General features: G+C 48.2%; 2 protein-coding genes across 5 annotated transcripts in view; one reads left to right on the forward strand and one right to left on the reverse strand.

Moving 5' to 3' along the window:
* LOC122826474 (potassium voltage-gated channel subfamily D member 2-like) overlaps positions 1 to 6,898 on the reverse strand; it is a 19,284-nt gene extending 12,386 nt beyond the window's left edge. For both annotated transcript variants that reach the window (XM_044108399.1, XM_044108400.1), the window contains exon 1: positions 5,342 to 6,898. In XM_044108399.1, coding sequence (XP_043964334.1) covers positions 5,342 to 6,450 — 1,109 coding nt within the window. In that variant the 5' untranslated portion in view covers positions 6,451 to 6,898. The remainder of the gene's footprint in view (positions 1 to 5,341) is intronic.
* ncaph2 (non-SMC condensin II complex, subunit H2) overlaps positions 1 to 21,499 on the forward strand; it is a 25,814-nt gene extending 4,315 nt beyond the window's left edge. Inside the window, exons 1-20 of one of the 3 annotated variants that reach the window (XM_044108401.1) lie at positions 14,968 to 15,080; positions 16,855 to 16,967; positions 17,046 to 17,147; positions 17,229 to 17,287; positions 17,411 to 17,486; positions 17,562 to 17,618; positions 17,716 to 17,795; positions 17,871 to 18,004; positions 18,079 to 18,200; positions 18,282 to 18,347; positions 18,412 to 18,475; positions 18,562 to 18,660; positions 18,728 to 18,772; positions 18,849 to 18,919; positions 20,297 to 20,390; positions 20,525 to 20,602; positions 20,679 to 20,731; positions 20,801 to 20,902; positions 20,968 to 21,117; positions 21,360 to 21,499. In XM_044108401.1, coding sequence (XP_043964336.1) covers positions 16,860 to 16,967; positions 17,046 to 17,147; positions 17,229 to 17,287; positions 17,411 to 17,486; positions 17,562 to 17,618; positions 17,716 to 17,795; positions 17,871 to 18,004; positions 18,079 to 18,200; positions 18,282 to 18,347; positions 18,412 to 18,475; positions 18,562 to 18,660; positions 18,728 to 18,772; positions 18,849 to 18,919; positions 20,297 to 20,390; positions 20,525 to 20,602; positions 20,679 to 20,731; positions 20,801 to 20,902; positions 20,968 to 21,117; positions 21,360 to 21,488 — 1,689 coding nt within the window. In that variant the 5' untranslated portion in view covers positions 14,968 to 15,080; positions 16,855 to 16,859 and the 3' untranslated portion in view covers positions 21,489 to 21,499. Of the gene's footprint in view, positions 1 to 14,967; positions 15,081 to 16,854; positions 16,968 to 17,045; positions 17,148 to 17,228; positions 17,288 to 17,410; positions 17,487 to 17,561; positions 17,619 to 17,715; positions 17,796 to 17,870; positions 18,005 to 18,078; positions 18,201 to 18,281; positions 18,348 to 18,411; positions 18,476 to 18,561; positions 18,661 to 18,727; positions 18,773 to 18,848; positions 18,920 to 20,296; positions 20,391 to 20,524; positions 20,603 to 20,678; positions 20,732 to 20,800; positions 20,903 to 20,967; positions 21,118 to 21,359 lie in introns of those variants that run through there. The other 2 variants (XM_044108403.1, XM_044108402.1) reach the window with 2 other exon arrangements.
* The last annotated feature ends 75 nt before the right edge of the window (positions 21,500 to 21,574 follow it).

Consider the following 21,574-nt stretch of genomic DNA (forward strand, 5'->3'; position numbering starts at 1 on the left):
AGAGAGAGCAAACTTAGCTTGAGGGGCAGGCGATACTCGGTGTTCGTGAGGCAAAGCTTGGGTCGGGGTCCAGAAATCCAGAATAGATGAGATCCGACAAGGGCTTGGCAAGGGGGGTCAATCCGTGGACAGAAAGGGGTCAAGAAACACAGAAGGCTTGGAAGGAAAAGCTGGATTTCTACTGGCTCGTGGCTGTCGATAATCTGGCAAGGAGGCAGAGACTGAGAGGTGTTTAAGTAGGGCGGGGACCAGGTGGAACAGGAAAGCAATCAGTCCTGGCAGGTGAACTGAATGAATGATTAGGCTCAGCATGGACAGACAGAACATGAATCATGACAATTATCATCTATAAATATCTTTTTAAGTTGCCAGCAAAAGGGTTTTTCAATTGAAAATATTGCTGATTTTGTTAATTTTCAATTTAAATGTAATTATTTAATAACAGATCCTGAAATTAATTCCATTAACTATTTCAACTTTAACCCTCCACCTGAAAAAATTTGATTTGTTGGTTCTGGTCGGAGTTGTACCGAGTCAGGCTCAGCAGTAAGTGAACCTGGGCTAAATAAATATTGGGCCGGTTCAGCTCAAATCTTCAGGAACATCCAGACAGCTGATCCGATTCCGATCACAAAATGAAACCCGATTCCGTGTCAGAACAGGGAACTGCGGCATGTGGTTCTGTTCTACAGAGTCCAGACAGGGAGATGAGATGTCCTCTGGGACACAAGAACCTGGTGTCTCCATCAGGACTTGGTCCAAACCTCAGCTGGAGACAGGCCTCTGGTCCAGGGACTGGTCCAGGTGATCCAGAGGAGGCTTCCAGGACTGGTCTGGTGTTGTTCCGGTCTGGTTCTGATGGTTCTGCTGCAGCTTCATGATAATTTTTTGTTAAATAAGCAGCTCCTTTCCTTTTTCTGCTGCCGGATCTGAGCGGAACAGAGACTCTGTGCTGCTTGGGCTGCCACCTTATTGTGGTGGAGGAGTTTGAGGCCCCAATGATCCTAGGAGCTCTGCCGTCTGGGGCTTCATGCCCCTGGTAGGGTCACCCAAGGCAGACAGGTCCTAGGTGAGGGACCAGACAAAGTGCAGCCCGAAGACCCCAATGATGGAAAAGACCTTTGGGCTTGGAGTTCCCTCGCCCGGACACGGGTCACCCCGGTGCCAGGCCTGGACTCTGGAGCCAGGCCTGGAGGGGGGACACGATGGCGAGCGCCTGGTGGCCGGGCTTTAACCCATGGAGCCCGGCTGGGCTCAGCCCGAAGAGGAAACATGGCCCCCCTCCATAGGAGGGGCCAAAGGGGTCAGGTACAATGTGTGATGGGTGGCGGCCGAGGGAGGGGGCCCTGGTGGTCCGATCCTCGGTTGCAGAAGCTCTTGGGATGTGGAATGTCACCTCTCTGGTGGGGAAGAAGCCAGAGCTAGTGTGTGAGTTTGAGTAGAGCGGTTCCGGCTAGAAATAGTCGGTCTCACCTCTACGCATGGCTCTGGTTCTGGAAACAGTCTCCTTGAGAGGGGCTGGACATACTTCCACTCTGGAGTTGCCCAAGGTGAGAGGCGTCAGGCAGGAGTGGGCATACTTGTTGCTCCCCATCTCGGCACCTGTACGTTGGGGTTTACCCTGGTGAACGAGAGGGTAGCCTCCCTCCGCCTACGGGTGGGGAGACGGGTCCTGACTGTCATTTGTGCTTACGGGCCGAACGACAGTTCAGGTTACCCACCCTTTTTGGAGTCCCTAGAGGGGGTACTGGAGAGTGCTCCACCTGGGGACTCCCTTGTTCTGCTGGGGGACGTCAATGCTCACGTGGGCAATGACAGTGAGGCCCGGAGGAGCGTGGTTGGGAAGAAGCCCCCCTGATCTGAACTGGAGTGGTGTTCTGTTGTTGGACGTCTGTGCTTGTCAGGGATTGTCCATAACGAACACCATGTTCAAGTATAAGGGTGTCCATATGTGCACTTGGCACCAGGACACCCTAGGCCGCAGTTCGATGATCGACTTTGTCATCGTTTCATCGGATCTGTGGCCGTATGTCTTGGACACTCGGGTGAAGAGAGGTTCTGTCCACTGACCACTACCTTGTGGTGAGTTGGCTCCGCTGGTGGGGGAGGATGCCGGTCAGACCTGGCAGGCCCAAGGGCTAACCCTACCCACAGGCAGTGCAATAACATGATTCTGCATTATCTTTTTCTCTCAGGTTAGGGAACTGCCTTGCACAGCAAGGCTTACATTAGCATTTTGGCTAATTTCAGCTCATACACTCATTTTAACAGACTCAATGGTGCACGTCCAGCTTACTTAACATACTTGTGACTTTCCAGAAGCTAATGACTACTATTTAGCTAAGTTAGCATTGATGCTAATTTTTAGCATCAGAACCCTTGGTCCAAACCGACGGGTACACTTTGGCAGGCCCCAGTTAAATTTCTTCAGGAATTTTCTAGTTTACTTTATGTTCATGAAAACCATAACACTAGCACATTGCATACAATGTCTCATGGGAAAGAATAGATTCCAACGTTTGTCATGCATCAACACCAAACAGTCAAATATTCGTAAAACATTTTTATATTCACAGATGTAAATGTAAAGCATTGCATAAATGTTACAGAAGAGGGTACTATTGTTTTCTGTAATTGCTGGTATTATCACAATTCCGAGATGTTTGTCCTGTCGGGGACACCGTAGTGCAGGGGATTTTTGCGCGCGAGCTGCTGTATTCCTTACAGTGTGTTTACTGCCAGTAAGGTAAGCAGCAGCTCCGCTAGCCCGGTGTAAAATATACATTGCGTTGGTATGCCGATCTTTTTTCTGTTTGTTCAGTGTGCCAGTTGTCTGCGGATTGCATCTTGTTTTGATGAGGTTTGATTGTTTAGTAAAGGGAAAATTGTTAAATCCTGACAGTCTGTTTACTGCCTGTAAAGTGGATGAAATAAAGGCGCGAAAGTCTCCCCTCCACGAAGAGCCCTGTGTCCGATTCCTCTCCTGCACCGAACACACCCCACTTTCACGAAAAGAAACACAACGCAGAGCCCATAGGGTGTCCTCCACCAGCTGCAGGTCTGAAGAGATCTGGCATTGCGGCTATGATAGAAACGGGGATAAAGGGTGCAAAGCAATAAAAATATCATTACATATTTCAAAAAGGTTTTTGTTTATAATTTTTTTTAAATGTAACTAAATTTGTAATTCTTAATATTTTCGGAAGTAACTGTAACTGGATTACATATTTTCTCATTGTAACTGTAACGAATTACAGTTACTCTTTTTTTGTAATTAAATTACGTAACGTCGTTACATGTAATCCGTTACTACCCAACACTGTCCGGGAGTATGTGGTACCGGGCTCCTTGTATCTCGGGATCTTGTTCACGAATGAGGGAAGAAGGGAGGAGGAGATCGACAGGCGGATTGGTGCAGCGTCTGCCGTCAAGCGGGCGCTGTACCGGTCCGTCGTGGTGAAGAGAGAGCTGAGCCAAAAAGCAAAGCTCTCGATTTACCGGTCGATCTACGTTCCCACCCTCATCTATGGTCACGAGCTTTGGGTCATGAACGAAAGAACGAGATCGTGGATACAAGCGGCCGAAATGGGTTTTCTCCGTAGGGTGCCGGGCTCTCCCTTAGAGATAGGGTGAGAAGCTCAGTCATCCGGGAGGGACTCAGAGTAGAGCTGCTGCTTCTACACGTCGAGAGGGGCCAGTTGAGGTGGCTCGGGCATCTGGTCAGGATGCCTCCTGAACGCCTCCCTGGTGAGGTGTTCCGGGCACGTCCCACCGGGAGGAGGCCCCGGGGAAGACCCAGGACACGCTGGGGGGGACTATGTCTCTCGGCTGGCCTGGGAACGCCTTGGGATTCCCCTGGAAGAGCTGGTGGAAGTGGCTGGGGAGGGAAGACTGGGCCTCCCTTCTGAAGCTGCTACCCCCGCGACCCGACCCCGGATAAGCGGAAGAAGATGGATGGATGGATGGATGGATGGGTGCAGAACCTCAGAACCGGACCGCTAACGTTCTCCAGTGAGAAGCGAAGATGTAACGGCACGGCTGAAGACGACCGCAGGGCGAACTTTGGGAATGTTCTTGTTTCAAACCAGTTGCCGGTGTTTACCACCAATCAGCCCTTTATTCACTTCATCTACATGCTTTAAACTTGACACTGATGGAGAACTGGACTGACCTGGACCGCCCAGGTCCAAACAGGTTCAATCAAAGGGTTAGGCTAAGTCAAATCAAAAAAGTGCAATGCGACTTGGATGTAACATTTAACACAATGCTTTCTAGAAACGTAGTGAAGTGCAAAATACAGATTCTATAAAATGCAATTAAGGAAAGTAACATCAGTTACATTCCACCACTGGGGGGACACGGCCACTAGGACACGGCCACCAAGCAGGTGTCAAAGCTGCTCACCTGTCTTATCATCATCTGCTCATTTCACTGATGAAAGCACAAAGATCCATGAGCTGCAGCTGCATGATGGCGTGTGTTACAGAGTGTGTGTGTGTGTGTTACAGAGTGTGTGTGTGTGTGTGTGTGTGTTACAGAGTGTGTGTGTGTGTGTGTGTGTGTTACAGAGTGTGTGTGTGAAGCAGCATTTATTTCCTGCTCTGATCCATGAGCACTCTTCCTCCTCTTCCTTTCTGGAGGAAGATGAATTGGAGCATCAGAACCAGGACCTCGGATCAGGACTTCTGGACCCTGCTGGTCCAAGTGTTCAGCTCGGAGCTAAAGTTCTGGTTCTGTTGACAAACTAGACTGGATCTGGGAGGAGCATCAGAACCTCCTGACCCGGACATAAGAGCTCCTGGGTTCTCAGAACTCTTAATGGTTCTGACAGAAACGGACCCAACAGCAGGATGAAGATGCTCCTCCTCTTCCTCATTTTGGAACCCATTAGAGCAATCGTGGTCTCAGAGTTAATTTAATTAGCGAGGAACAGCGTCTCCAAGGCAACTGCCTCCAGGAGGTAAATAGTTTTGCAGCCTGGACCGGTTCTGGTCCCAGATCTTCACAGTCTGAGGCCCTCAGGGACTGGGCCGGTCTCTATTCGAACCCATCTGGCCCGCCCTTCTAGACGGCTACTTCCTGTCTGCAGACGCGTTTTAGAGCCAGGTAAGAAACTCCCACCGGTTGGTGTCTTACCTCCAGTAAGATACCAACTGAAAACCAGTAAACGATCTGCTGCTAACTCACTGGGCCGGTTTTGGTGGACAGAACCTCTGGGTTCGGCTCAATTCCGCCTCTTGGCAGAACTTCTCCTGAACCTCCGAAACAGGAGCTGCACATCCGTCCTCAAAATTATCCCCGCCCACTTTGGGACCACAACCAAATAGGCAGCGTCACTCACCCCAGCGTAGTCATGGTAACGATGGTGTACCAGAAGGCTGCCGGGATGCTGGTGAACTTGCTGCCGGAGCCCTTCTCAGCGTAGAACATGACGGTGGCGAAGATGATGATGGCCATGGTGAGCGAGAAGAGCAGGAAGCCCAGCTCCGACGCACAGCTCTTCAGCGTGTAGCCCAGGATGCGAAGTCCCGCAGAGTGCCGCGAGAACTTGAAGATCCGAAAGACGCGGAAGACCCGCAAGGTGACGAAGGCGCCGCTCACGTCCTCGTTGTCCGTCATGACCAGGCCGATGTAGTAGGGCATGATGGCCACCACGTCGATGACGCTCATCACGCTCTTCACGAACCTGTAGCGGCTGGGCGCCGCCAGGAGGCGCAGCAGGTACTCCACCGTGAAGATCATGACGCACGCCGTGTCCAGGCAGAAGAAGGCCAGCGCATAGCGCTCCCCGCAGGACAGCACCTTGACGCGGTTCGGCGCGGCCCCGCACGGCACCGTCTCCACCACATTGGCCATGACCGACACGGCGATGAAGAAGCCGGTGACATAGTAGAACACCAGCGCCATGGTAGAGGTGTGCGGGTTCTCGAATGCGCGCCACATGGTCTCCCTGAGGCTGGCATCCGCGGGCATCAGGTCGTTGCTCTGCTCGCTCTCCTCGTCGTCCTGGATGCGCTCCTGGTTTTCCCGCCGCCGGTCCTTGTAGTCCTCGTAGCAGCAGTCTCCAATGATCTCCGGGACGATGCCGAAGAAGGCCAGCTCCTCGTCATAGGCCGCGATGCACTCCTGGCGCGGGTAGTGCAGCTTTCCGGTGAGGTAGAAGTTCAGGATGTGGCGGAAGATGTCCGGGTCGCGGTCGAAGAAGAACTCGTTGCTCTCCTCGTGAAAGAAGAAATCCCGCTCCGAGCTGCCCAGCAGAGTGTCCGGATACCGCTCCAGGGTGTCCCGCCACGTCTGGAACTTTTTTCCACTGACGTTCAGCACGATCAACCCTTCCCGGCCGCGCCGCGTCTCCCGCGGAGGCGCCGGCATGGGCGCACTGGCCACCGGCATCCAGCCGACGGCCGCGGCGCGGGCGAACGGCATCCAGGCTGCGACTCCCGCCGCCATGCTGGCCCGCAACGCCGGAGGCTCTGGAGAGTTAGACAGGTTCAGACAGCCGTAGGGCAACAAGCGGACATCGGGAACCAGTGAGCGGAGTTCGGAGCTCCGGGTCAGCCGAAGCGCGGAGCTTTACGCACAAAGTCGGTGCGTAAAGCGCGTAAAGCTGAAAGCAGCGCTCCGGAGTTCAGCCGTTCATTTTCTGGATGTTCAGAGGCGAAAAGCTTCAGAGGGAAGCAGCAGGTCCAACTCGCTTCTTCTGATCCGGACCGGAAGGTCTTCCTGCAACAAGTCTTCCAGTTCTTAGGAGAATCCCGAACCGCACCGAAGTTGCAGCCTCCCGGTCCGGCTACGCAGCGGGGAGAGGAGAAAGTATGAACTTAACCGAACCTTTGCAGATAAACTGGAGGTTCGGCTGGAGGAGAAGAAGCCGCAGCGGCTCGATATGCGGTCACACAGGTGCTGCTGGAGAGGAGAGGCAGAAACTCACTCTCCTCCCCACCCGGTGGGCGGAGCCAGAAAGTCCCCGCTAATCAGGGGAGGGGGAGCCCGCCACGCAGCCCGCATCAGGCGCCGGGAGAAACCTCTGACGTGCTGCGGTGATTAGTTGAATGATTGGCTCCTGGAGCTCTGGTATGCTCTGTTCGTGCTTCTCAGTTTCTACTAAAATGTTTCAGAAACATCAGCGGTTCTCAACATGAGGTACGCAGACAGGAGGAGGGACGGCTGCTGCGTTTTCCCTCCAGTTTGATGGCCCAGTTCTTCCAGTCCCACCAGTAGAAGACGTGAAGCTTTTCCTTTCAGAAACAGCTGGGATGTCCATCATCACTTCATGGATGCTACCTGATCCCTCCTGCAGCTTCTCCAGCTCTGGTTCTGGTCCTGGTTCTGGTCCTGGTTCTGACCCTCTGACAGCTTCACTGCAGCGTCCGGCTGATGGACAATTCCTCCTGACAGTAGCCTGCTGCTGTTGCCATGGTAACCAGCCCTGACTGGCTCCACTGAGGCCAGCGGATCAGAACCTCTAATGTTCAGAGACTTCTGAGGTTCCTGAACACACCATGGTGCATTCACTGTCGCCTCATTAAGCAGACAGGATCTGCTGTTCCCAGACTGGCTTTAGGGATGAGTTATCAGGGGTCAATCAGGGGTCAACCACTTGTCAGGTTTGATGGTTGACCCGGCTGCGATTGGCCGACTGCTATCAGGTTAACCAGTTTCATTTAAAATCGTCTTTCTGACCCGGTGCTACCTCGTCAGATTTATTGTAGCACAGTAGATAGCTGGTCTGTCTGTCAGTGCTGTGCTATCCAGCGGGGTCAGGAGGGGTGCATTTTGGACAAGAGACGAGGTCACCCTGGACTGGTCACCAGTCTGTCACAGGACAGCACAGAAACAGACAGGACAAACAACCCTAACACACACACACACACCTAGGGAGAATTTAGAGAGACCATTTAACTCCGGGCCTGGAATCGAACCCAGGACCTTCTGGCTGCAAGGCAACAGTGCTACCAACTGCACCACAGTGCAGCCTACATGTCAGGATATTCTACCTGTTTAAAATATTTTAAACACAGAGGCGTTTGTAAGAATAAAACAGTGTCAGACAAGTTTTTATTGGAATTAGATTAAAGACAGACTAATACAGATCATCACAGCTCCTTTATGTGCATTAATCCGTTTCATAGCGTCTGTTATCAGCAGCCACAACGTGTCACCGAACTGCACAGGTCACTGGAATGATGGGATATAATTAATATACACTGATATTACACGGCTTTATAGCTTCAGTCTCACATAGCATCGCTACCAACATCTATTTAGCAAGGTTTAGTAATAAAGAGTGTAATAATCTAAAGTATATTAATGCATAGGGACAAAATGGGCTACAAAACATATTTTGTCCTGATTAACCGTCAAACAATAACTTGTTTACAGTAGTAACAACTTTGCAGATGGTAAAACTAAAGTTATAAATATGTTTACATGCTACCTGTCATGAAAAGTAAAAACATGAAGTAATACAGCAGCTTAATGAAGCCAGATATAAAATAAATTCAATAAAATGTACCGTAATGTTTGATGAAATAAAACACATGAAACAAAATATCCAAGGTAGGACGGATTTATAAGAAATCTGCTGAGTCAGCAGATTGTGACGTAGCATCGATGAGCCACAAGGTAGGACGGATTGATGGGTAGCACAGATAAACGGATCACCTGTTCTAACCGGCGCCTTCTTCACTCTGATCTCTGTGATGTTCAGCTGCTGCTCAGCAGTTTGACCCAAAGCTGACTGTCATGGACAGAAGTGGCTTCATTAGGTGCCAGAATGGAAAGAGGGTATTAAGGAATCACAGTGACGCCAACCTGAGTCAAACTTGTCCTGTTTCCTGGTTCATACAGTACAATGCTGAACCTCATGGACAATAGACTGAAGTTCTGGCTGTCACAAAGAAGTCAAATATGTTTACAGATCTATGCCTGTTTTCTTAAATGTTATATTAATGCCACATTGTCATTTTTTAAGTGTGTCTACACATATTTTTGGAAATATGGTAATAATATAAGATAATTAAATGCCCATCGTCTGCCGACAACACTGAATCTTTAACACCAGTGAAAAACTTTTAATGGTATGTTAACTGTTACGGAGCCCCTTAAGGGACATGGGGAATTTTTTTTCTTTTGCGTTCCCTCGCAAAAACTTTTGCGTTCCCTCGCTAAACTGTACTGATCAGTTATGCGGCATAACTGAAAACTGTAAGTCTTTCTTACGGTGGCCGCCGTACTTTCTGATTTAATTTAAGGTTATGTAAGGTTTTTCCATGAATGTTAATATCTCGTTGTGAAATATCTGAAGTTTTATATCTTTCTTTAGGATACAAAGGCACCACAAACCTGTTATATAAACAGAAACCTTCCATAAGTAGGAAAGAAATATAAATACTGTACATCCAAACTATATTTCTAAGTTATTATCGCGGCGTAATAAGTCATCTGACAGTTTTGATTGTGTCTCTGTTGTGTTTGTGCCTAAATGTTTTAAAGAGCTGCTTTTATGTTCAGTTCCATCTCAACCTTAACAGACATAAATATGAATGAATCGATTTTCAATCAGTTTTTTGCACCAAAGACTTAATAATAATAAACACGTTTTATTTTTAAAAACACGACAAACTAATTATGGTAAAGGGCCGTATTGGGTTAACTCGGGGAATCTCATCTGTCCGTGTATCAATTAGCTCCAAACCATTTCTTTGTTCTGTCACATTTATCGATTTATTCCATTTTGATTATTATGCTCCAAACTTTGCAAGAACTGACCAACCCGCTCACCGGTTCCTCATACACACAAACCAGCAGGCCAGTAAGCTTCCCATTCATACTTGATGACGTCACTCCCACATCGACACACCCACCACCTAAGTGTCAAAGTCATGTGCTCCTATCATATCAATAATTACTTATTTCATTCATAAGTGAAAACGTGTTTATTATTATTAAGTCTTTGGTGCAAAAACCTGATTGAAAATCGATTCATTCATATTTATGTCTGTTAAGGTTGAGATGGAACTGAACATAAAAGCAGCTCTTTAAACCATTTAGCTAACCAACACAACAGAGACACAATCAAAACTGTCAGATTATTACGCCGCGATAATAACTCAGAAATATAGTTTGGATGTACAGTATTTATATTTCTTTCCTACTTATGGAAGGTTTCTGTTTATATAACAGGTTTGTGGTGCCTTTGTATTCTAAAGAAAGATATAAAAGTTCAGATATTTCACAACAAGATATTAACATTCATGGAAAAACCTTACATAACCTTATATTAAATCAGAAAGTACGGCGGCCACCGTAAGAAAGTCTTACAGTATTCAGTTATGCCGCACAACTGATCAGTTTAGCGAGGGAACGCAAAAGAAAAAAAATTCCCCATGTCCCTTAAGGGGCTCCGTAAGCTGTAGACATGTCAGGGCAAAACATGTACATGAATCAATATTGATTCCTAACTTTGATTCTATATAAAACAAACTAAAATATGAATATAGATCCACATTCAGGTGATGGTTGAATCAACGTAGATAATAGAGACAGAAACGTTGATTCAACAAGTGAGTCACAGACTATTTCTATATCAATTCAATATCGTATCAATATCGCTTCATTATCACTTCAATATTGTTTCAATATCGGGCTTCTACATGGATTCAATATTTCTAATATTTCAACTCTTTCTCCCGGCAGAACCTTCTGGTCCGTCTGGTTCATGAACCGCTTGATGGACAAAGCTGCTCTGATATTTAGCAGAACCTAACGGGTCGGTACCGCCTCTGAGCAGAACCGGCTCTGAGTCGACCCTCCTCTCAGAACATCTGTAGCTCGGTTCTATTTCTAGACTCACTGATCTGTTTTTAGCTGCAGTGACTTTCAGGATATTTTAGGAGTTTGGTCCAAAATAGATCAGAACCAGAACCTCCATCAGAACCAGAACTGCTTTCTATGTTTTAGTGACAGGAGGCCAGATGAGCTGACCCTTGACCTTTGACCACTGACCCTCTGTGAATGACAGCTTAGGCTTCACAGCTGAAGCAGGTGAACCAGCTCTGACCTCTGACCTCTGACAGCACAGAGGTTACAAAAGTACCAACAGTAATGCGGTCGGACCGGAGCGGCTCTGGTTCTGTGGACTTCTCTCCGACCCAGATCGGCGGGGAACCAGACTGAGCGACTTCATTAACATCTCAGTGTGAAATCACACACTCCCATGATCCTCTGCTGTCGCTGACAGATGGAGGTGATCAGGATCGTCCCGGGAGACGCTGCCTCCATCTCACACACACACTAACTCAGGCCTACACACCAAAACACACACACACAGAAACACACACTAACACACGCCAACACACACTCTAAAACTTGGCCACAGGTGTTTGTCCAGCTGCGGGCAGGTCCAGGGGGTCCAGGGGGTTCGGGCGGGCTGTTGGGGTCCGGACGCCCCGGTTGCAGGGACTTTGTTCGTCGGACCGCTGTCCTCTCGGCTTAGGAACAGAACCCTGCCATGGTCCAGACGGCTGGAATCAGAACTTTCTGATGAACCGGGTCAGCAGCAGCTGATGCAGTTCAGGTAAGCCAAACCAGAACCAGGCCGCCATCCATCAGAACCGTCTCCAGGCCCGGTTCTGCTACAGAGCTGTCAGACGGAACCGAGCTGGATTAATGGGCCGGGTTTCCTGCAGTGATTCATGTTCTGTTCTGGTTCTGCCCTCTGGGATCGCCGTGTTCTGATGGATTCCTGCTGCTTCCTCATTTGTCCCCTGATTGGATCGGGTCAGAGCCGGTAGAACCGGGATCGGCTGGTCAGGTACCAGAGCTGCACGTTGCCATGGAAACTCCTCAGTAGGCGACCCAGCAGAACTTCCTGTCTGATCCAACCAGCAGCCCTGGAACACAGGTCAGAACCAGAACCTCTGAAAGGTTCTGATGAAGTTCTGTGTGATAATGATGACTCATTAGTGGCTCGTTGTCATGGCAACAGTGAGTGATTGCAAATAATGAGTTACTGTCAACAGTGATCAGCTGATCAGAACCAGAAACTGATCAGAACCAGAACTCTAACTGTAGGAGCCCAGAAAAAGCTTTGAATGATCTTGTTTCTGAATGTGACCTGGTTCTGGTTCCGGTTCCAGGTCAGAGATGAAGATCCAGAGTGTTGATTCCTGCTGTGCAGTCTCTTTCTGTTCTGTTGAGTTTAACTAATGGACCGGGTTCTGATGCTACGACCCGGTTCGCTTCATCACATCTAAAAGAACCACTAAAGCAGAAACCGCTGGTGAAGCCTGGCAGCTAAAACATTTGGGGTCAGGGGTCAGGGGTCGTGGAGCTGAAGGCCTCATAAAGGGTCCATGTATGGCAAGATGTTGCGCCATTTAATTCCCACTGTGGCTGGACGGCCCACCAAGATATTAAATATTAAACAGCTTGCCCTAGAGGGCCACTAATCAGCCTCAAGGTTCTGCTGACTGGTTCTGTTCAGGTCCAGTTATAAATCTGATTCATAGACAGCTTTATACAGGAAGCTCTCCTGGTTCTGGTTCTGGTACTGACCCAGATCTCAGGACCAGAGCAGCCATCATCAACTGATGAAGATGAAGCAGTGATCTTCATCACTCAGGTTCATCCTGCCAGCAGAACCGAACTGGACCCGGATGACGACCCGCTCAAGCCCAGAACCTCTGGCTTTGTCCAACCCCTAAAAGCAAGAACCGACTCGGCCCAGATGCTGTTCCACATCAGAGCAGCGACCCGTTTGGGAGGAAGAGGAGGAAGAGGAGCAGTTCTACATAAAGGAGGAGAAATATTATTAACTCCACCTGCTTCAGCTCACAATAAGAGGGGGCGGGGCCAGACTGACGGAGGAGGTGGGGCTACAATCAATCAAATCAAATTTTATTTGTGTAGCACATTTCAGCATCAAGGCATTTCAAAGTGCTAACTTTATTGATGGAACTTGTTCCATCAATAAAGTTATAATTGATTACATTTCAAATAAAATCCTAAACAAGTGGGTTTTTAGTCCAGATTTAAAGGAAGTCAGTGTTTCAGCTGTTTTACAGTTTTCTGGAAGTTTGTTCCAGATTTTTGGTGCATAGATGCTGAATGCTGCTTCTCCTCGTTTGGTTCTGGTTCTGGGGATGCAGAGCAGAACCAGAACCAGAAGACCTGAGGGTTCTGGAAGGTTAATACAACAGCAGCAGATCTTTAATGTATTGTGGACACATGTGACCTTTGACCTCTTTGATGAGAAGTTTCCAATTGAAACAAAGAAATCCCTGTTCTTTATGTACGATTCAAACCAGTTAATCTCTGGACCGGAGAGTCCGACCCAACTCTCCAGTCCATTCAGTAATATGTCATGGTCAACACTGAGGTCCAACAGAACCAGAACCAGCACTGTGGTTCTCCCACAGTCTCTATTTATATGGATGTCATTGAACACTTTGACTAGGCCAGTCTCTGTGCTGTGGTAACCATGGAAACCAGACTGGAAGGAGTCAAAGCAGTTGGTTATTATTAGGAAACTATTTAACTGTTTAAACAGCTTTTTCAATAACTTTACTGATGAATCAGAGGTCAGAGGTCGGCCTGTAATTCTGCAGTAGTGATTTGTCCAGATTTTTCTTTTTTATCAGTGGTTTGATTCCTGCTGTTTTCAAAACCTGATCAGAGCGATGAGTTACTTTTTGGATCAGATCAGCAGCAACAACAGGCAGAACTTTCTTAAAGAAATGTTCTAGAGTTATAGATCTAGAACATCCAGACAGCAGGAACTGGAGCTTAATTGACTAATAATTTCCTGTAGGGTTTTATAATTAAGTAGTTGAAATTGGGTCATTTTTCCTGTATTTGTTTTGTTTGGGTTCAGTGTTGGTTCTGACTCTGATTTTTTGAATTTTCTCTGAAAAGAAACTGGAAAACTGGTTGCAGGCGGCAATAGACTGAAATTCATTTGGTAACGTGATAGGAGGGTTTGTGAGTCTGTCAACTGTTGCAAATAAATCTGGAGCATTGTTAATGTTTTTGTTTATGACATCTGCAAAGAAAGCCTGCCTTGCATGTTTGAGTGTTAAATGATAGTAACGTAGTTTTTCTTTATAGATGTCATAATGAACGTGAAGTTGAGTTTTACTTCGTTCTGCCCTGCGGCAGAGTTGTCTTGCAGATCTAACAGTTTGTGCATTTCTCCATGGAGATTTCTTCTTACCAGACACAACCTTGATTTTAATGGAATCAATGATATTTGAAACTTTAAACTAATATTTTGGACTGTATTTTTAATCAAATCTATTCTTCTTCCTCACCCGTAAGCTGTAATGACGTAGATAAGTTGGTAAAAGATTTTCAGTTTAAAGTTTCAAATATCATTGATATATACAATATAATGAAAATATAAAAATGGATGTTAATGTAATAGAAAAATTTAAATATGCCAAAATAGAAATGGTTATAGTAATCTTTACATAGTAAAACTGGCTCAAAATGTAATAAAAACAATTTATAATCTTATTTCCAGAACCGTAATGATAAAACAACTGCTTCCTGTCTTTCTGCGGCTTTCTGACAAAATGTTGCCATCCTGTGGCCACGAAGCCACATCACATGCAGTTTTTCTGATTTCTGATTTAAAATCTTTATCATAGTTTTCCCTCCACATTGTTTATCATTTTAATTATTCAGTGAAGGGCTGTTTCTGCTGTCTGTTAGTCCAAGACAAACAGAACAGCACCAAGAAGCTTCAGGAGTGAATAATCACCTTACCCAAACATTATAACTTCATGATTCATTAAATATATTTAATATGAGTTGAAAACAGTTAAAGATTTTTCTTATGTTTTTTTTTCAAGAGGGGTTGAAACTTTAAATATTAAATCAAAGAAATAATTTTCTATGAAATATTTTACTAGCAACACAGCGTCACTGACAAAGGAGCGCTGTTTGTTTTTGTAAGAAATGCAGAAGTTCACCTGCAGGTGGCAGCGCGTTGAGTTGTAGCGTCATAAAACCATAGAAGAAATTGAGCGCGGGTTGCTTGAGTGTTGATTGACTGACAGTGAGCTTCTACCTGATCGGTGAGTTTCATTTTAGTAAAATAACTTGAAATATTCCGTTTATTATTAGTTAATTTAAGCATATTGGTACCGTTAATGACGTTGCAATAAATTGACGTCATCACATCAATAAAGTGACCTGTTTCCAGTTAAAATGGCTATGTAGAGTCTAATGCCGAGCCAGATTCCGTTTATATTCTGTCAGTTTTTGGGGTTTCAGTTTCACTTTGGGCGAACCGAACCGGACCGAGGACCAGAGACGCTGTGGTTCTTGTCGGTGGGGTTGTTGGATATGTTCGGCCTAGGATTATTCAGCTAGGTTTTTAATTTTCAACATTTTATTAAAGTTTAAATATCAAAATCAGAGGATCTGCTTTGCTACGAATAATAAACGAACCAACTCAGACTAAAGCTTTAGAAATGAATGGATGTCCGTCTTTAAACTGAGGAATTCTCTGAGGAATAAATCAAAACCTCGAATTTTTGATGGACTATTACTCGTTACTGTTCTACGAAGGTGAAGTTGGTTTTCGATTTGGGAAATGGCTAAAGGGCGATTCCACCTAATTTTTCACTACCATCCACATCTATAATCTGCACTAGTTAAAAAATCTACAATACCTAGACACTTCAAACCTGAACTGGATTATTCTCAAATAGTAGTAGAATATATAGAACCATGTTTGTGATTTCTGAAACTTCAATAAAGGCCAATTTTTGTCTTTTTCTTGGATCTCTGTCACACTAGCTCTAATTCCAAAACTACAACTCCTAGACCAGGGGTGGGTCACTCAAGGTCTCCCGCAACTTTTAGATGTTTCTCTACTTCAACACACCTGAGTCAAATAATGAGGTCATTAGCAGGACTCTGGAGAACCCGACTGCAAGGAGGAGATTCTGTTGTTGGATTCAGGTTGTTGGACCAGGAAGGCTCTAAGAGTTGCAGGACACCGGACCTCCAGGACCAGGACTGACCAGCCCTGACCTAAACCCTTCAAAACTGGACTGGATTATTCTGCTCTGATAGCAGAATATTTAAAACCCCGTTTGGGATTTGTGAAACCTTTATTGGATTTGTGAAGCTTCACTTAACAGACGGCTGCAGAAGGTCTTTCCTTCCGACAGCCATCACCATCTATAATAATTCTTTGAAGAATCAATGAGTTACACCAACATTTATTTTCCCTTTGGGATTAATAAAGTGGTTTTGAATTAGAATGGAATTTTAAACAAACTGCTTGGAACAAGTGTGAATAGTAATCTGAACTTTACTGAAGTTTCACAAATCAAATAATGGTTTCACAAATCCCAAACATGGTTTTAAATATTCTCCTATTAGAGCAGAATAATCCAGTCCAGGTTTGAAGTATCTAGGTGTTGTCGCTGTTTAACTAGCGTTGATTAAAAATGTGGAAGGTAGTAATAATTAGGTGGAATCGCCCTTTAGCCATTTCCCGAATCGGGACCAACTTCAGCTTCGTCTGGGTTCTGGACTGGTTCTAACCTCCAGTAGCCCTCCCGATCAGATTCTGGTTCTGGACATCGAGCGCCAGGAACATCGCAGCTTCTTTGGAACCAGGCCCAGCTGTTTACCTGTTCAAAACCGCTCCATAGAGGTTTACTGTTTGGTTCTGGTTCCGGGTGTGGATCCATGTTGGTTCTGCTCCGTTCTAGAGAGGTGCGGCTCTGATCAGAACCTTTGGTTCAACCGCTTCATTGGCTTTAGCGTCAACCCAATTGGTCTCAGGTTCTTGGTTCTGGCCCAGAATGACGTCTCACCTGTCCGTCCCTCCAGGTGTCATGGAGTCCGCAGAGAGCAGGTACGCCCACCTGCTGCAGCCAATCAGAGAGCTCACCAAGAACTGGGAGATTGATGTGGCGTCAGAGCTCAACGACTACCTGGAGGAGGTGAGCTTCCTGTCGGGTAGAAACCTCGTGTGGTTTCTATGACCTTTGACCTCTGTCCACCTCTGTACCTGGCTGCAGCTGGACGAAATGTGCATCACCTTTGACGGAGGGAGAACCAGGCTGAACTTTGCTGAGGCTGCGCTGCTCATCCAGGGCTCTACCTGCATCTACAGCAAGAAGGTGGGAGGGGTGGGCTCAGTGTGACGTCATGGTGTGGGCGGGGTCACATGGTGTCACGGCTTCCCGTCTCTGCTGTTGCAGGTGGAGCTGCTCCACAGCCTGGTGTTCCAGACTCTGGAGTTCATCAGCAGCAACAAGAAGTGAGCAGTGCCGCCTGAGGGTCCAGAGGGTCAGGTTCTGGTTCTGGGGGCACCATGGTGCTGGTTCTGGTTCTGGTTCTAGTTCTGGTTCTGGTTGTAGTTCTGGTTCTGGTGTGTCTCCAGGCGCAGCCGGGCGGCGGCCCAACAGGGGGCAGCAGCAGTTGACCAGACGGAGCAGGAAGCTGAGGATCTGGCTGTGGTGAGAACAGAAAGCTGGCTGTGACAGGGTGCTGAGCATTCTGGGTAATGTAGGCAGTGCTTCTCTCTGCTGCAGTTCACTCCTCTGGAGCTGGACGAGTCTGCCACGCCCCCCAGGACAGAGCCTCACATGGTGAGTGTTTGTCCCTCTGACTGTCTCCTGTCCCTCTGACTGTCTCCTGTCCCTCTGACTGTCTCCTGTCCCTCTGACTGTCTCTTGTCCCCTACAGGACATCAGTGTGGTCCCTCTGCCTCCAGAGGCCCTGATCCCTCCTGAGACTCAAGAGAAGAACAAGCTGCCTCTCATCAGGTCCGTCTCGTGTCTCATGTCCTGTGTCCCCCTGTCCTCTGCTGTCTCTCATGTCCCCCTGTCTCTCCCTCCCAGTGTTGGGGGGGAGGTGCTGTGCAGCCAGAAGGACTTCCGGGTCAACCTGTTCCTGCCGGGACCTGATGACCTCATCGTCCTGATGCTCCAATCAGCTGCAGCCTCCAGGTTCCTGCTGGACCAATCGGCTGCAGGTAGGCTGCTGCTCCGCGCCGGCTCCCCCTGCTGGTCAGAGGGCCACCTGCTGACCTCCTGCTTCCTTCTGCAGCTGAATCTGCTGTGACCTTTGACCCCAATGAAGCTGCAGAGGACTTCCTTCCTGTCCAGGAGGAACTGAACCTGGAGCCGGAACCGGACCCAGAGGAGCACATCGAGTGGCAGCAGGTCTCGGTACGGACGGTCTCCCGAAGATGGTTCTGGTTCTGATTGGGTTCTGGTTCTCATGGGTTCTGGTTCTGGTTCTGGTTCCAGGGTGAAGGCCGGCTGATCCGGCGTGCTGCGGCGCGGCAGGAGGAAGAGGAGGAGCCTCCACCTGCTGTAAGAACCATTTCACCTTCATCACACCGCTCCTCTTCCTCAGGCTGACTCTCAGGTGTTCCAGGTGAGCAACTGGACCCTCCATGACCCGTACGCCGTCCTGGGAGGAGACCGGCCCCTTACACCAGGTGAGACCTGGACCGACCCGGTTCTGATGCTTCATCACCTCAGGCTGACTTCTGATACTGCTCTTCCTCCTGCTCTTCTTCCTCAGGGAGGTGCTACCGGGTTCCTGACGGTCTGGATGACGGGGGCAAGAGGAAGAGGAAGCGGACGATTCTGCAGGACTTCCGGTCCTGGTTCCGAGGAGCCTGTGAGTTTCTGTAGCCGGTCCGGTCCTCCTGTAAGGTTCTGCTATCTGACCCGTGTTTCTGTTGCAGTCCAGCCCCAAGAACCCAAGCTGAAGGTCGGACCCAGCTTCCCAGGTACGCTGGGACCGCCTGACGGGTCTGGGTCAGAACCAGAACCACAGTGCTTGGCTGACACTCTGTGATTTTTCAGACCTCAACTACCTCTACCTGAGGACGCTGAGGGACAAAGTCCGGAGACAGAGGACGCTCTGCAGGACGCTGGTGAGTCCAGCAGATGAACGGGCGGCTACTTCCTGTCTGTCCAACTGCTTCCTGTCCAGCAGGTCAGGGGGAAACAAGGACTGTCTGCTGTTGGTTCCTACAGGCTCTGTTTGGTCTGAACCAACCGGGGCCTCATGTCTAAAGCGGCGTACGCACGACAAATGTGTCGGCGCCATATTTTACCCAGAAGTCGGCAAGTCTAAAAATGAAGGTGGCGTGAAAATGGGGGTTAAAATACACAAACCTTTGACCTGCAGTGAAAATGTTCAGCAGCATCCAATAATAAACTACAAAGAGTCAAAACTAAATCCACTGAAATCTGATTCAGTTATTTAGAGCAGGAAGCATCAAACCCCAGGATTTATGATTTTAATATTTCAGTGTTTAAACGATGAAACTGAACCCGTTTATCCTCAGACAATAAGCCAACAGAAAATACAGAAAATAGAAATAAAGGATGTGAAAACCTCAGTCCAACGTCAACAATCATGTTGCTCAGTTTGAGTCTCATAAAGATGAAACTCCTGGTCTGAATGAATCTATTTATTGTCCCTAAAGAGAAACCAGGGCTGATCAGACAGTTTGATTATTGATCAGGTGTGGAGACAATCACAGGTCCATCAGTAGCTGCATCCAGGTGAGCCGCTACCTGAGGAGAACATGGAGCCATTGATCAGAGATCAGATTGATCAGATTGATCTGCTGGTTTATCAGCGTTTAGATTCATCCAGACTGATCATCCTGGAGCTCTGAGCAGAACTTACAGCTGGACCGGTACCGGTACCGGTCAGAAATCATCTGGACTCTGTAAATGTAACTTGTGCTCCTGATTCCTGGGTTCAGGATGAAGATTTAAATCCCGGCTGAACGCTCTGCTGCTCTGGAAGATCTTTATGGTTTATGTGGAGATTTTCTTTTATGTTTTGTGAAGTGAAAGCACCTTTTAAATAAAATATATAATAACTATTAGAAATACTTGTACTGCTACCAGCCAGGACCGTTGCCATGGTTACTGCTTCAGGTGGCGGCAGACCTCCGGGATTTTAAACTAGTTTACATTAAGATGTTTTTCTGGAGGCGACGGCGGAGCAGCAGTTGCTCTGTTTCCTGAACATCAGGATGAATAAAGGAAAGGAGAGCAGGTCTGATCGCAGCACAGCTTTTTAAATTTGTCCTACGCCAAGTTTTAGTGTGAAAACTGCAAACCCTTTATGCATGAGGCCTCTGGTCATTCTCCACTGGTTTCCAGTTCCTAACTGGTCTGAATGACACAGCAGAGCTTTTATTGTGAAGGAATAAATGCATCAATAAGCCAGTGAATTAACAGGAAGTTCCTCACTGTACTTCCTGTTGCTGAGTAACTGTCTGGGGTCAAAGGGCGTTGTCATGACGGAGGAGGAGCTCCGCAGAACCTTCCTGCAGCTGGAGGGGGCGGGGCCAGTGGATGACGTCACACCTGCCAAGCTCCTGGGTCAGTGTCTCCGGTTCTGATCCGGTTTTGTGCTGCGTTCAATGAGGTCGTCTGTGCCGTTATCTGCAGCTGACTAGTGACCTCTGACCCCCAAACCAGCAGTAGGTTCATTCCTCTGCTTCGTCCTCCAACAGGTGGAGACTCTGACGACTCGGACGCCGAGCCGGACGGCCTTCCTGCCGAGTTCAGAGAACCGGACTCCGCCTCCCCAGGTACGTGACCTCCAGGCGACCTCCAGGCGAGCTGTAGTAGACAGGAGGTCATCAGGGTCGTGTTCTTGTCCTCCAGTAGATGCTCAGTGGGACGACATGACTTACGAAGAGCTGGTGAAGCTGCGTGTGGTAAGTGACTCGTAAGACCTGGACCGGACCGCCCAAACCGGACCGCCTGACACTCTATGGTGCGTTCAGGAGCAGCTGGTGGTGCACAGCCAGGGCTACACCCAGGAATCGGCTCTGTCCCGCCGGGTCAGGGACTGGGAGGACAAGATCCGCCCTGAGCTGGCGCTGCAGGTGAGACCGGGAGGCTCCCGATACCGTCCTGGTACCGGGCCGCCGCTCACTGCTCTGTTTCCTAGGAGGACCGACCTCCGTTTGACATCCACGCCTACGGAGAGCGGATCGTCGCCCAGCTGGGCGCTGTCGGCCGCAAGCGCTCCTTCGCCTCCATCGTCCGCGGTTTGGACAACATGGAGGCCTGCAAGCTGCTGCTGGCGTCACTGCAGCTGGTAAACCTGCTGTTCTTTCTCCTCCTATTTGTTTCCAGCAGGATAAAGTAATGTTGCCATAGCAACAGGTTTTGTTAGCAGTAACAGGTCAGAGGTCACAGCAGAATGTTTAATCTTTGATTCTTTGTTCCTGTTCAGATTTTGATTCATTATATTTTAGTCCGTTCCCCCCACTTTGCTGTGGTTATGCTCTAATGGGGGTGAGTTGACCTTTAACCCTGGGTGTGTGTCGCCCCCTGCAGGCCAACGACTACTCGGTGGAGGTAGACAGTGCTGCGGGCCTGGAGGACAGCGTGGACTCCATGTGTCTGACGCTGCTGAGCACGCAGCGAGCCACGGACCGCTTCAAGATGCTGGCTGACTCCAGCTGATGGGCTCGGTTCTGATGGTCCAGCTGGGCCAGCTCCCCCACCCACCCGTCACACAGGACGGCTCCTATTTCTCTCTAATGAAATAA

This window comes from Gambusia affinis, linkage group LG23 (assembly GCF_019740435.1).
Source record: "Gambusia affinis linkage group LG23, SWU_Gaff_1.0, whole genome shotgun sequence".
In the NCBI taxonomy this organism is placed as follows: domain Eukaryota; kingdom Metazoa; phylum Chordata; class Actinopteri; order Cyprinodontiformes; family Poeciliidae; genus Gambusia; species Gambusia affinis.